Source organism: Osmia bicornis, chromosome 5, assembly GCF_907164935.1.
Source record: "Osmia bicornis bicornis chromosome 5, iOsmBic2.1, whole genome shotgun sequence".
In the NCBI taxonomy this organism is placed as follows: domain Eukaryota; kingdom Metazoa; phylum Arthropoda; class Insecta; order Hymenoptera; family Megachilidae; genus Osmia; species Osmia bicornis.
In genome coordinates, this window is record NC_060220.1 from 12,202,038 (window position 1) to 12,217,477 (window position 15,440).

The 15,440-nt window shown below is 52.8% G+C and overlaps 2 protein-coding genes across 2 annotated transcripts; one reads left to right on the forward strand and one right to left on the reverse strand.

Moving 5' to 3' along the window:
• Nucleotides 1-451: 451 nt before the first annotated feature.
• On the forward strand, nucleotides 452-2,416 carry LOC123987798. The gene has a single exon (XM_046285796.1). The coding sequence runs from the start codon at nucleotides 452-454 to the stop codon at nucleotides 2,414-2,416; it is 1,965 nt and encodes a 654-aa protein (XP_046141752.1).
• Nucleotides 2,417-6,270: 3,854 nt separating this feature from the next.
• Nucleotides 6,271-7,206, reverse strand: LOC123987799 (pollen-specific leucine-rich repeat extensin-like protein 1). Its single transcript, XM_046285797.1, has one exon. The coding sequence runs from the start codon at nucleotides 7,204-7,206 to the stop codon at nucleotides 6,271-6,273; it is 936 nt and encodes a 311-aa protein (XP_046141753.1).
• Nucleotides 7,207-15,440: the final 8,234 nt, after the last annotated feature.

Below are 15,440 nucleotides of genomic sequence, written 5' to 3' on the forward strand. Positions count from 1 at the left end.
CCACTCTCCAGCAATTGAAATTAATTAAAACCGAAGTTTCAACCTGAAGTTCAAAAATCATTACTGAGCACTCGCGTTTTTCGAGTCGATCAACCGCCGTTCAACCGTCGATCTTAAACTACTGACGTTTAATTCATTGCGCAAGAGCAAAAATTGTAACGTGAGTGATCAGTGGAGGTGACCACCAATAAACGAGATACCGATACAACATAACGAAACCGTTCGCAATTGTCTTTGCTCCCTGTGCCAAACCTTCACTCCGTATCCTCGTTAGGATAGAATCCGCGAACCATCGGAGCGACCAGCAGCCAATAAATCGTTCCGATACATAAAAATTGGTCCTTCGAGCCGGATCGGAGTGATTCCTTTATGCGAATTCAAGTGCGGCAAAAAAGAACAGTGCTTAGTCATAACGGTTTTGACCTAAGGTGTTGAACATCCACCCGCCAATATGAGTGACATTGAAAGTTTACTAAAACAACAACAGGACGCCATGTACTTTGTCCATCGATCGTTAGAGAATTTCAAAAAGATCGGTAAATCCAATTATACGATCGCGAGTGCGCGTAACCGTATAGCCAAACTCGAAGATGCGTTCAAGGAGAGTCAACGCCTACACCGTCAAATCGTAGCGGTTGCAACCACGGAGCATCAGAGGAAACTGGAATACTTCTCGGAGAAACAGTTCCTGAAAGCCCATGAAGCCTACTTAGCCACATCTGATTACATGGCCGAGGTTCTCAACCAGCTGGAGGAGATGCAAAAACCCAGCGTCCCGTCTGGATCAACATCGGACTCCGACCCGAAGACCTCGCCGCCGGTTGGAGTTTCAAATTCGGAAGGTCTACCCAAGCTCCATCTACCGACGGCCTCTGGTGACTTGGAGGAGTGGGAGAGCTTCCGAGACCGATTCCACGCGATGATTGTCGGTAATAAACACCTGCCCCAGGTATCCAAATTACAGTATTTACTTTCGTGCGTAACAAGGGAGCCTCTTGATATGATGCCTAACATCGCCATAACCGACGCGAACTTTCAAATCGCGTGGGACCTATTAACACGACGTTATGAAAATAAACGCAGATTGATTACTGCACACGTGCAATCGTTGTTAAACCTACCGCGGGCCGTTACTGAATCGCAAACCGCACTTTCTGAGGTTCGTGCTCGAGCGAATATGGGCATACAAGCATTAAGAAATTTAGGGTGCGCCGTCGATTCGTGGGACGCAATACTCGTATGCCTGATTGTCAACTGTTTAGACAAGCACACGCGTCGCGCGTGGGAACTCCAATTAGGAAATTCGACCGAATTCCAAAACGTTAACGAACTCGACAATTTCCTCGAGACTCGTATCCGATCGCTGGAGTCAATTGCTATTTCGAAAACGGCGACAATTACACAACAATCCGGATCATCAAATCAAAAGGCGACGCATCCGCGATCCGCAGCTCCGTCTCATGCGACTACCTCCTACACTCCGCGATGTCCATTATGTCAAGCGAGTCACGGTTTAAATCAATGTCCAGCATTTCGTGCGAAACCTGTCGCCCAACGATTTGAGTACGTAAAGCAGGGTAAACGTTGCATCAACTGCTTTAGTAGTCAGCATGGGCAACGCGACTGTAAAAGCCATTTCTCGTGCCAAAAGTGCCACAAACGTCACCATACTCTGCTCCACTTTACCAATACAGCGTCGAGCTCCGCGATCGAGGCATCTCCCGCAAAAGAAGATTCTCCGTCGAACCAATCGAATATCGATTCACAAACGTCCGTGGCTACGCTCTCCGTTATGACATCTACCGCAATTATTTCGCGCGTGCTTCTTGCCACCGCTTGGGTCGAAGTGCACACCACTGCCGGTCGCGTACAGCGTGTCCGTGCACTTCTTGATCAAGGATCCGTCGTTTCATTAATAACTGAGAATCTTGCTCAGCGTTTGAAAGCACCTCGAGCTCATGTTTCCATCACAATTACCGGCGTTGGCAATAGTGACATTTCCTGTAAAACGTCAACCACTCTTCAAATCGTATCTTGTAAAAGATCGAGGCCAGCATACTCCACGACTGCACTAATCGTTACGAACCTCTCGAATTATTTACCGCCACGCGTATCGGGCAATTTTAACCTCCAACATCTTCGGGGTCTGGATCTCGCGGACGATAATCCGTTTAGTTCCGATCCCATTGAAATGATCGTGGGAGCCGACATTTACGGGCTAATACTTCAACAAGGACTAAAAAAGGGTGCAGCTAATGAACCGGTCGCGCAGGATACCACTCTCGGCTGGATTCTGTCCGGACCTATCCCTACGAATTCCGATTCACAAACCCTTCCATTCCAAATTGCAGCGCAGCATTGCACGACATTAGAAGACTTAGATTCCGCGCTCCGTGGATTTTGGGAAATAGAATAATTGTCGAGTCATCCCTCGGTAACTCCTGAAGAACAAGAGTGCGAACGACATTTTGTCATGACTCACGCGCGTACTTCAAGCGGTCAGTATTGCGTTCGCCTGCCTTTCGTCCAAGAACCTCCGATCGACATCGGAATGTCCTTTCCTGCGACCAAACTCATGTGGCTCCGGCAAGAGAATCGCCTTCAGGCAAACCCCACCCTTGCAGATGAGTATGCGAAATTCATGCCGGAGTACGAGGCTTTGCAGCACATGATTGAAACTCGCGAACCCGATCCAATTACCTCGCAACAGGTCTACATTCCACATCACGCAGTGATTCGAGAGAGTAGCACAACCAGCAAAATTCGCGTTGTGTTTAATGCGTCCTTTAAAACTCCTAATGGCACTTCTCTTAACGATCACTTGCATATCGGTTGCAAATTACAGGCGGACCTGCCAGCCGTTATCCTACACTGGCGACTGTATCGGTATGTTTATATTGCGGATATAGAAAAAATGTATCGCCAATTCTAGTTGACGAGCGCGACCTTGATTATCAGCGAATCGTATGGCGCGCCTCCCCATCGGAACCTCTTCGTCACTACCGCCTTCGTACCGCCACTTACGGGACAGCACCCGCTCCATACCTGGCCCTTCGGGTACTAAAACAACTTGTCACCGATGAAGGATCAAAGTTCCCGTTAGCTTGTCCGGTCCTACAATCACAAGTTTACGTTGACGACTGTGTCTTCGGTGCCGATACTGAAGGTCTCGCGCGTAAAACTCGCGATGATCTAGTGTCATTACTCCAAACTGCCGGTTTTAACCTCTGAAAATGGGCGAGCAATTCACCCGCGCTCTTGTCCGACATTAGCTCCGACGAAAACGATCCCGCAAACCACAAGATAATCCAGGGAGACGACAGTGTAAAAGTTTTAGGAGTAATTTGACATCCACCTTCCGATTCCTTTAATTTTGACATTCAACAGCAGCCGGAGGTCCCGCGCACAAAAAGAGCGATGTTATCCACCATTGCCAGGTTTTTCGACCCCCTCGGCTGGATAACGCCTGTCATTGTAATGGCAAAGATTTTCATGCAAAAGCTATGGCGTCTTAATTGTAACTGGGACGCCTGTATTCCATCCGAAATTTACAATGAATGGGCGACATACTATCGACAGCTTAGTTGTTTACGTCAACTGTCGCTGCCACGGTGGGTTGAATACGGATCACACATACATAATTGCGAAGTGCATGGCTTCGCAGACGCTTCTAGTTCGGCGTACGCGGCAGTTGTGTATATGCGTGTCATAGACGCAGACGGACAAGTCACGGTGTCCCTTCTTACCGCCAAATCCAAAGTCGCACCTGTCAAAACAATCAGCATCCCGCGTCTTGAACTTTGTGCCGCGTTACTTTCATCCAGGCTTCTCACATTTGTAAACTCCTCTCTCAATACCAAAACAATGCCGCTTCACTGCTGGACAGATTCCACGATTGTCCTTGCCTGGGTTTCCCAAAATCCATCGCGTTGGAAAACCTTTATTGCGAATCGCGTCGCTGAAATTCAAATGAATTTACCAACTGCAAAATGGCATCACGTGCCTACCGAAGAAAATCCCGCAGATTGCGCGTCTCGTGGAATGAGCGCTGACAAATTATGTCAACACGCGATTTGGTGGAAAGGACCACACTGGCTCAAACTCGACCCCGTAAGCTGGCCTCGAGTAGGTGTATTGAACGACACAGCCCTAGATCTCGAAGCTCGCACTCCCGTTCCGGTGCACGCAATAAATTTACCAAACTGGGACCTCGCTGGCAGATATTCTTGCTGGAACAAATTACTTCGCGTCTCCGCATACATTTTACGTTTTGTTTCAAAGACTAGGCCGAAGTTGAATCAACAGAGTTCGTTACGTAACTTGTTCTACACCCAACCGTCTGGCAGTCAACCCACGCAATCACTGCATCCCTCGGAAATAAAAAACGCGCGGCTCTTCTGGTTACGATACATACAGCAGCAAATATTTCCCCGTGAGTTGCAATGTTTACAAACATCGCAACCCATTCCAAGGAAAAGTGCACTGCTGTCACTGAATGTTTATATTGACACCGACGGATTAATTCGAGTCGGCGGACGACTACAACAATCAACGATATTAGAAGAGACGAAACATCCGGTCGTGATCGCATCTCATCCTCTCGTAAAGCTCCTCATCCTATCCATCCACCTACGCACGCTCCATGGAGGGTCACAGCTCACTCTCGCCACTCTCCGAAAAGAGTTTTGGCTCACGCGCGCTCGACCGCTCATTCGTTCGGTATTGCACTGCTGTATCCCGTGTGTTTGCGAAAGGGCGGCTCCTGCGAACGAATTAATGGGATCACTACCGGCGCCACGTGTTACCCGCGCTGATCGCGCATTTCTACACTGCGGAGTCGATTATACTGGTCCCGTTCTTATCCGTACGTCCGCCGGTCGGGGATTCAAATCCCGAGAGGCATATATCGCGGTGTTTATATGTCTCGCGACCCGTGCAATACACCTTGATTTGGTGAGCGATTATTCTACCGCGGCGTTTCTCGCGTGCTTTGATCGATTTTGTTCTCGCCGAGGCATATCAAATACAATGTACTCGGACAATGGTACCACTTTCCAAGGCGCCGAAAAGGAATTGCGTCAGGCATTTATTGCCTCTACCCGCGATCCGAATGCACTTAATAAGTTAGCTACCGATCATGTTTCCTAGATGTTCATTCCCCCTTCTGCTCCTCACTTCGGCGGACTTTGGGAAGCGGGAGTTCGAAGTACGAAACACCATTTAACACGAGTCATTGGAGCCCACACGTTGACGTTCGAGGAGCTGTTAACGTTGTTATGGCAAGTTGAGGCATGCTTAAACTCTCGACCAATAGCTCCGGTATCTGATCACGCCGATGACTACTCTACGTTAACCCCGGGGCACTTTTTAATCGGTTCTGCGATTAATACTGTTACGGTTAACTCCGCCGGGGTGCCGACTCAGTCGGGAAGTCCGGGGTTTGGGTAAAAACTGTTGCGAGGATTAGCGGAATAACGTTGTTTATTCTAGTGCGCTCTGGTTTCAGTATACTTAGCCTAGGTTCGCGTATCTACAGTATTCTTATTCTACGGCCCTGAGCGTCCTTTCAATCTAAATACCTTATACTACGGCGCGGACTTATAACTACGGCGCGGTACGGTGCGGACTTATAACTATGGCGCGGTACGGTCGCGGCGCGGGGCGGTACGGTCGCGGCGCGGGTGTGACCCGGCGGCTTGCGGCGGAGGCAGGCGGACGATACTTCGGGAGCGGGTGGAAATGTCACTGAGGCGGACGACCGCGGTGCGCGTCTCGTCCCACCTCGACAATCGGAAAACCGTGGCTCTGGTGGACGCTCGGATATCGTGTGCGTCCAGGCCGGCGGTCGGGATGCCGTCCGGGAGAGTCCCCGGCAGTGACCGGCGGGTACAGTGGAGCTATCGACGGACGACCGCGGTGCGCGTCTCGTCCGACGAACACTGTTGGAGGAGGTTTGTAGGAGCCCAAAAATGATGTTGATCGTACTTCGTTATCGCTTTGTCGTGAGACTCGCTTCGGAGAGTAGATCTGCCTTTCCTAGGTTCGCGGCGTGGTATATGTATGCTCGCGAGGCCGTCTGCCTCGCGAGTTCCGCGGTTCTCGCGGTCGCCGCCTGGTGGTCGCGCCGCGAACCTGGGCGCTCGCGGTCTCGCGGTTGCGGGTCCGCGGGGGCCCGCCATTTCGCGTTCGGTGCGGGTGGTTGTTACTCGGTTTATTATAATACAAACTTAACCTAAACTTATCCTATTCTTACAGTCTACTGGCCTTAATCTAAGGGGTGTTGTCTGGCGCTGGTGGGGCATGGTCCGTGGGTCCGGGTGGCGGTGCGGTCCCTAGCGCCGACCCTGCCTGCTGGCGGACCCGGATGCGGATATGGTCCGTTCGCAGTCGCAGCACTGCGACGGTCGTCCCGTTCCCCAGGGTGAGGTGGACGGGCCTCCTTCTAGACAGGCTGTTTAGCCTTAGGACGGCCTCGTCGGCTCGTCCTGGTGTGATGGTGTACGGGGCCTCAGTGCCCCGTCGGGTGGGCCTGGTTGTGGTTGGCCCTGTTGGTGTGATGCCCCGGGTTGGTTGGCCTCTCCCGGGTCTGCTGGTGCCTGCTCGGTGTCGCGGGGTACCGTGGAGGCCGGATATCGGCAGTGGTGGCGTCCAGGCCGGTTGTGCTGGTGGGGGTAGTGTGGCCGCTGCGTACGGCGGCACGGCTGCTGCGGGTGGCGGCGTGGCCACTACGGGCGGCGGTATGGCCGCTACAGGTGGCGTTGTGGCCACTGCGGGCGGCGGTATGGCCGCTGCAGGCGGCGGTATAGCTGCTGCGGGCGGCGGTACTGCTGCGGGCGGCGGTACTGCTGTTGTGGTCCTCGCCGCTGTCCGCTGTGTTGGCCTGGTGGCCTTTCGTTCGGACGGCTGTGGCAGCCGGGCTTGGCTAGTCTGGTGTGCCACCCGTGTTCGGCCTGGTGGCGGCTGGCTGGTTGCCGGTGGCGGGCTTGGAACGGGTAGTGGTGGTTCGGTGGCCTCCATCAGCTCCTCCCCCCTGCTTGGCTGCTGGCGGGCTGGTGGCTGTACTCGTGGCGGTGGTCCCACGATCCGTATTGGCCATGTCCCGGCCTGTATTTGCCGGATCCGTGGCCGGGCTTCAGGTGGTCGCGGGTCGCGATGGCCTAGCGGTGTCGCCTCTGCCTTTAATTTAATTTGTAAATTTCGTGGCATTTTGCTGATTGATTGCCTATCCCCGGCTGGGCATGCTTTTTATCCTGTCGCGAGGCTGTTTGTCTCGCGGGATCGCGATTCGCGTTGTAGCCCTCTGGTGGTGGTGATTGTACCGGTATTTTGCGGTTCGTGACTCGGGGTTGCGTTTTCGCTGGTGGTGGGGCAGGGTTTCAGATCCTGTACGTGCGCGGTGCGCGATTTACCTTTACCCTCGTGCAACCGTACTACTGTTGGGCCGAGGCGTTCAATCACTTTGTAGGGGCCGGCAAACTTTGGTGCAAGTTTCGCGTTGAACCCGTCCGCTGCGGAGGACAGTTCCCTCCGCATTACTAGGTCCCCGATCTTTGGGGCCCATGGCCGTCTGCGCAGGTCGTAGCGTTTCTTGCTGGCCAGGTGAGCTTTGGTCAATGCTCGTTGTGCGAGTGTGATTGCGTCTTGTAGTCTGGCCAGTGGTTCTTCGCGGTCTCCTCCGGTGATGAGGGGGTGGTGTTGTCCTAGCACGGCTAGTTCCCGGCCATAGTTAAGGTAGGCCGGTGTTTGTTCTGTGGCCTCATGTTTGGCCGAGTTGTAGGCGAAGGCCAGCTCTGGCAGCCATTCGTCCCTGTCCCGGTGGTTGGTCTTTGTTGCCTGGGCGATCATGGTTTTGAGTACCCGGTTTGTGCGCTCGACCGGGTTGCACTGGGGTGTATATGGCGGTGTTTTCCGGTGTTCCACCCCATATTTGGCGAGGAGTGTTGTGAACTCGCGGCTCTCGAATTGGCGTCCGTTGTCGGTGATGATCTGTTTGGGTTTCCCGAACCGCATGGCAATCCTTTCCCGGAATGCTCGGGTGATGGCCGGGGCGGTGGCCTGCCGGAGTGGTTGTAGTTCGACCCACTTGGTGAACTTGTCCTGCATGACCAGGAGTGCCGTGTATCCCTTTTTCGACCTTGGGAGGGGTCCTACGAGGTCGGCGGTGACCACTTTCCATGGCTCGTTTGCTGGTGTGGAGTGCATGTTCCCGGCGGGTGCCTGCTGTAGCACTTTGTGTGCCAGGCAACTCCGGCAGTTCCGCACGTGGCGGGCGGCATCCCTGAACATCCCCGGCCAGTAGTATTTCTGCGCTAGCCGGGCGTTGGTTTTCCGTATCCCTAGGTGTCCAGCGGTTGGCGTGTCGTGGTTTTCGGTCAGTATTTCCTGTCTTCTTGCTTTTGGGATACATTCTTTCCATTCTAGTTCGGGGTGCAGGCCGGTGGTGTCAGGTAGGTGTCGGTACAGTTGTTCTCCCTGGAGCCGGTATTCGGGGTGCTTGGCTGGTGCGTCTTGGACCGCCTGTCGCGTTCGCTCGTACCACGAGTCTTGGCTGTGGTGGTCCACGGTATCGGCTTCTCCGGTGTGTCCGTCCGGTTGGCGGGACAGGGCGTCGGCGACGAGGTTAGTTTCGCCTCGTCGGTATTGGATATCGTAGTCGTAGTGTTGGAGTTCTAGACTCCATCGGGCCAGCCGACCGGACGGGTTGTCGATAGCTTGCAGCCACTTCAAGGCCTGGTGGTCGGTGAGGACAGTAAATCGGTAGCCCTCTAGGTATGGCCGCATTTTCCGGATCCCCCAGACTACGGCGAGGCATTCTCGTTCGGGAACGGAATAGTTACGCTCGGCTTTGTTGAGCGTCCGGCTTGCGTAGACGATGACCCGCTCTTCTCCGGTATGGTTTTGGGTCAGGACTGCTCCTAGTCCGAGGTTGCTGGCGTCGGTTTGTAGCGTGAACGGCTGCTCGAAATCTGGGCAGGTCAGTACTGGCGTGGTGGCGAGCTGGTGCCGCAGGGCCTGGAAAGCGGCGTCTTCGGTGGTGGTCCACGATCACCGTTGTCGCTTTTGCAGGAGCCAGTTGAGTGGTGCCGCTAGGTCGGCGAAGTGGGGGATAAATCTTCGGCACCATGATACCATCCCCAAGAACCGGCGGAGCTCTCTTAGGTTGGCTGGTGCCGGTATGTCTCGGATTGCTTGTACCTTTCCGGGGTCTGTATGTATCCCCTTGCTGGTGACGGTGTGTCCTAGGTAGGTAAGTTCCGTTCTTCCGAAACTGCATTTCTCGGGGTTTGGGCGTAGGCCCGCTGCACGGAGTCGGCGGAAGACTTCCTTGAGGTTGGCCAGGTGTTCCTCGAAGGTTCTACCGAGGACGATGATGTCGTCTAGGTAGGCGAACGCCCATGGTGCTAATCGGGGTCCGATGACTTCGTCGAGCAGTCGTTGGAACGTGGCGGGTGCGAAGTGTAGTCCGAACGGCATCGTTGTAAATTGGAAGAGGCCCCGGCCTGGAACAGTGAAGGCGGTGAGTGGGCGACTTTCAGGGTGGAGGGGGACCTGCCAGTATCCCTCCGCGAGATCGATGGTTGTTATCACCTTTGCCTCCCGTAGCTTCTCTAGCGTTGCCTGTACCTGGGGGAGGGGGTAGGCGTCCTTCTCTGTCCGTTTGTTGACCTGTCGGAAGTCGATGCAGAAACGGTACTTTCCGTTTTTCTTCCGGACCAGTACTACGGGGGAGCTCCATGGGCTTTGTGATGGTTCAATGATTCCGGCGGCCAGCATACGGTCGACCTCGCTGTCTATGATGGCTTGCATGGCCGGGTTTCGGGGCGTATAGCGATGTTTAATTGGCTCGGCCCCTGGTTTGAGTCTGAGTCGGTGCTGGGTCCAGGTAGTGGTCGGCGGTAGTTGACGGAACTTGGGCAGCTCCTCGTCCAGGAGGTGTTGTAGTTTTTCCTGCTGTTCTGTCGTCAGGGGGATGGTCCGGTCATCTCGAGGGCCTCGTGGTCCTGGCCGCACTGCCATTGTTTCTCCCCGATTTGGATGGTTGTTCCCAGGCGGCCCAGTACGTCAATACCCAGGAGCATGACGTGGCTCACGGTAGTGAGCACGGCGTACTGGTGGTGGAGCCTCTGGCCGTTGATGGTGGCCGTCAAGCTGACAACCCCTGCGATGGCGGTCTGGCTTCCGTCGACGACGCGCACGGCTTGCGGTTCCTGGTCCCAGGAGTCGCCGTGTCAGTGGCAGTACTCAGAGAGGTCACCCCTAATGTAGGAGCGGGTAGCCCCGGTGTCCAGGAGGGCTCGTCCCTGGTACCCGTGCACCGTGATGTTGACGGAGATACGTCGGTCCCCTTCTATTGGCTGGTTGGAGGCGTCAGTGGTGGGGCTGGTCGGGCGGCGCCTCGTGGGCCGACCAGCGGTCCGTTTCCCGTCCGGGGGTGGCAGGGACAGTCCCGGGTTAGGCGACCCTCGGTTCCGCAATGACTGCAGAATAGGCGGCTGGGGCGGCGGCATTCTCGGCGGGAGTGGCCTCGTTGTCCACACTTCCAACAGCAGGTCTCTCGGTTGTACCCTGGCCCGATCTCGGCAGCTTGGTTTCGGGGTGGGTCGGCTCTGCGAGGTGGCGGGGCGATTTGGCAGTCTCGCTCCAGGTCCTCGTACTTCGTTATCGCTTTGTCGTGAGACTCGCTTTGGAGAGTAGATCTGCCTTTCCTAGGTTCGCGGCGTGGTATATGTATGCTCGCGAGGCCGTCTGCCTCGCGAGTTCCGCGGTTCTCGCGGTCGCCGCCTGGTGGTCGCGCCGCGAACCTAGGCGCTCGCGGTCTTGCGGTTACGGGTCCGCGGGGGCCCGCCATTTCGCGTTCGGTTTTTACATTACAATACGATACCGACGCCAACCCTGCTTGATCTTCGCGAATCGCGCTTATCTCGATGGCAACTCATCCGTCAGATGTACGAAAGCTTCTGGCACGCTTGGTCTACTGACTACCTGCATACGCTACAACAGCGCCCAAAATGGCGCACCGTCAACAATCTTGCACAACCGGGTCGTATCGTATTACTCCGGAACCCGCTTGCACCGCCATGTAAATGGGAACTGGTTCGTATAATACAATGTCACCCGGGTCCTGATGGATTAAACCGCGTCGTTACCGTGAAGACCGCGCGCAGCGAGTATCGTCGACCAATTGCCAAATTGTCATTCTTGCCGGTCGAAATTGAAAACTGTAAAGACGACCTTGCTTTCACGGCGGACGGCACAGTAACGGACCCCGTGTAAACACCGCGAATGGCGGGCGGCAATTAGGCTTAAGTACGTTGACTTGTATATAATAGGTTTAGTTTAATCTAATTTACTGTACATGATTGAGTTTAAGCTAGTTTAAGTACGATAGATTAAGAACGCCACCTCCACTCCCTACTCGTCGGATCTGCAAGATCCGAGGCGGGCGGTATGTTTCGGGATGGTAAAAAAAAAAAAAAAATTTGATTTTCCGCGGATAGGGCATCTCGATAGGTGCTACGCTCCTGATTGTGCCGTACGCGACGAATATACGTCATCGACGCCGTCGAGTAATAATAACTAATGCGCATCCCCACCATAGGATCGATCTATCGAGCGAGGATCGATCCATCGAACCTCTGGTTATATATATACCACTCTCCAGCAATTGAAATTAATTAAAACCCAAGTTTCAACCTGAAGTTCAAAAATCATTACCGAGCACTCGCGTTTTTCGAGTCGACCAACCGCCGTTCAACCGTCGATCTTAAACTACTGACGTTTAATTCATTGCGCAAGAGCAAAAATTGTAACGTGAGTGATCAGTGGAGGTGACCACCAATAAACGAGATACCGATACAACATAACGAAACCGTTCGCAGTTGTCTTTGTTCCCTGTGCCAAACCTTCACTCCGTATCCTCGTTAGGATAGAATCCGCGAACCATCGGAGCGACCAGCAGCCAATAAATCGTGCCGATACAAACATAAATAGTAGGAAATTTAATTTCCTACAAAAATGGCCTCTTAACATTTTGCCATATCTCGCACCGTTTCCAAAGATATTTGCAGATTTACCTCAAGGAAAGGAGCGTCAGGCACATATTCCGAGATATTTCTTCTTCTTCTTGTTCTTCTTCTGCACAGCTGCCCCGGAAGTGGCATTTCCAGCTGGGAATAGTGAATACAGCTTAGAATAGTGCAGAGTTACCTCGAAGAAAGGGGCCACAGTGTTTCTTCTTCCTTATAATGTCGGTGCGGCTTCAGAACTTTTATATATCTCAATATATCTCGAACACTGCGCGTCTGATCAAAAAATGTTTAGGAGGAGTTCAGTCTCATACACACGCACAGAAGAAATATATATATAAAGATAAGAATGTCATTATTACTATATCTACGTCAGAAATAATGTAATATACTGATTACTTCATACAGATCAATGTACATTTAATAACAATATAATTATTACTATATCCACATTAGAAATAATGTGTTCTCGGCGAGAATTAGAGTTTTCGGAAAAAGCGTGTATTTCGTCTTTTCAGAGACGTGAGCGTCGAGGAGAAAATGAACTACACAGCTTAGCGTTCACTAATTGTGTATAACTTATAATTTTTACACAATGAGCCGTGAATTTAGTACTACAAAAATCACACTTGTGTTTTAATTTGGGATTACACGATTCACAGACTTCGCAGTGCAAGGCACTGAATTGAAATTAAAAATGCTCTAAACTCGAGTAAAGATAAAGCTCTTGGTCGTTGCTGATGCTTGATAATCGCTCTCTGAATTGCTTTCGCATTAATGCCGTAACGGTTCGAATTTAGGAGTTTTAATATTGGCGAGCGCTCGGATCAGTGGTTAGGCAGCGCAGCAGCGATTACTTTTACGTATTTGGTGAAGACGGGATTATCGATCCATGTTACCGACAGAGATATTCGTACGAGTTTGAAGTGCGAAATTCGTACACGTACACACGTTATAAAGATGCAGAAACACCGTGGCCCCTTTCTTTGAGGTAACTCTGCACTATTCTAAGCTGTAAAGGGCCACTTCCAGCGCAGCTGTGCAGAAGAAGATCAAGAAGAAGACGAAATATCTCGGGATATGTGCGTGACGCCCCTTTCCTTGAGGTAAATCTGCAAATATCTCGGAAACGGTGCGAGCTATGGCAAAATGTAAAGAGACCTTTTTTGTAGGAAATGAAATTTCCTACTATTTACGTTCTATGACATTTTTTGGTCAGATGCGTATTTGTTGAGATATATCGAGATATTGAAAAGTTCCGAAGCCGCACCAACATTATAAAGACAAATATCTCGGAAACGGTACGAGCTATGGCAAAATCGTGACAAATGTTTTTTGTAGGAAATTGGATTTCCTACTATTTATGTTGTGTGACATTTTTTGATCAGATGCGTAGTTTTCGAGATATATCAAGATATTTAAAAGTTCAGAAGCCGCAAAAACATTATAAGGGTGAAGAAACACTGTGGCCCCTTTCCTTGAGATAACTCTGCACTATTCTAAGCAGTATTCACTATTCCCAGCTGTAAATGCCACTTCCACCGCAGCTGTGCAGAAGAAGAACAAGAAGAATAAGCAATATCGCGGAATATGTGCGGACGCCCCTTTCCTTGAGGTAAATCTGCAAATATCTCGGAAACGGTGCGAGCTATGGCAAAATGTTAAGCGACCTTTTTTGTAGCAAATAAAATTTCCTACTACTTATGTTCCACGACATTTTTTGATCAGATGCGTAGTTTTCGAGATATATCGAAATAATTAAAAGTTCGAGAGCCGTATCAACATTATAAGGATGAAGAAACACTGTGTCCCCTTTCTTTGAGGTAACTCTGCACTATTCTAAGCTGTATTCACTATTCCGAGCTGTAAGTGCCACTTCCAGCGCGGCTGTGCAGAAGTAGAAATATCTCGAAATATGTGCGTGACGCCTCTTTCCATGATGTAAATCGGCAAATGTCTCGGACACGGTGCCGGCTATGGCAAAATGTTAAGAGACCTTTTTTGTAGGAAATTAAATTTCCTACTATTTATGCTCTATGGCATTTTTCGATCATATGCGTAGTTTTGGAGCTATGGCTCTAAAGAACGCGGAATTTCACTGCGAATCGTTTCCAATTTACAAAAATTATCCTTAAATAATGTCCAATGTTTATAATTTACACCCCGAACACCGGAAACACGACGTCGAAATGCCGCGTAACACGCACATTACGTTTTCGTTATTTAACAATAAATTAACACAATATTTAATCAAAAAACGACACAATAGCACTTCCGAACACATAAGAACAATGATTTTACCAAAAAATGCGAATAACTAAGCCACTATCCAACGCGTTGAGAATCTAACCACGGAGATACCACGAAACACGTTCGCTCTCCTCGAAGCGTCGAGCGGGAATCCAACCTTTTTTTTTCTTTCGTACGGAAATCTTACATAAGACCCCCCGCCACCCGCGGGGGTGGGCAGCGGGGGAGTGTCAGATTCCTACTGACTAAAACCCCACGGCGACCTCCTCTGGCGTATGGCAGAGGCTCCGGGACCTGATTACTATAACTCCGGAGCCTTCCCGCCGTGCGCTGAAAGCGCCCCTCACCGGGGGAGTAACAACTCCCCCAGCCGGCACCAGGGGTCGCACCCGGTGCCGGCTCCATCGCGGGGAACTGCGTGCAATGGCGGCCGGGCCCCTCAGCCCGTACCGCCTGCAGTCCCCGCGCATCGATCTCCTCACAGGCTACGGGGAGGAGCAACCCCCCGCCCGCCCGCGAGGAAGGTCGGGCGCTGTCCTTCGCTCCGCCCGCTTCCGGTGCCGGCTACACCCCGGGTCCGCGTGCAATGGCGCCCAAACAGGGCGCCTGCGGCCCGCCGAATCGTCCCCCTGTGGGCTGCGGTGAGCCGTGGCCGGCCACCCCCCTGGGTGCCACCCTCGGCTCCGCTGCACCCCCCCTGCGGGGTCCAGCGCCGCTCCCAGCGTGGGAGTGAGACGCTACTCTCCGCCCGGAGTCGCCCGGCCCCCCAGAGGCGGTCGGAGGGGCGCCCCCGATTGAGAACGGGGTCCCCACCCGCCCGCCCCCGGATCCGACCGGGGTCCGGGCTCATTTCGTCCGGGGCGGGAGGGTACACCGCGACCCCTCCCGCCCCCACAAGAAACACCCCCCGTAAAATCTCCCCAGGAAACGGGAGTGCTCGCGGGCCCTCCCGCCACACTGCCCCGTCCCGCATCCCTCGCGCCGGGGGGGCAAATAGCGAAAGCCGCCATCGCCCCCCCCCCCCGCACCCCTTATGGCGGCGGATCCCTGCGACGTCGTCGCGTCCCACATCCGCGACCTCTCCGAGCGGGATCGTACCCTTCACGATCACGCTCGGACCTCTCCTTGAGGGCCATGACCTCCTCGCAAAACGTGGTCACGACC

Bases quoted from the DNA above. Each gene is read 5' to 3' on its own strand.
- LOC123987798 (XM_046285796.1), top strand. From the start codon at position 452: ATGAGTGACATTGAAAGTTTACTAAAACAACAACAGGACGCCATGTAC.
- LOC123987799 (XM_046285797.1), bottom strand. From the start codon at position 7,206: ATGCCACGAAATTTACAAATTAAATTAAAGGCAGAGGCGACACCGCTA.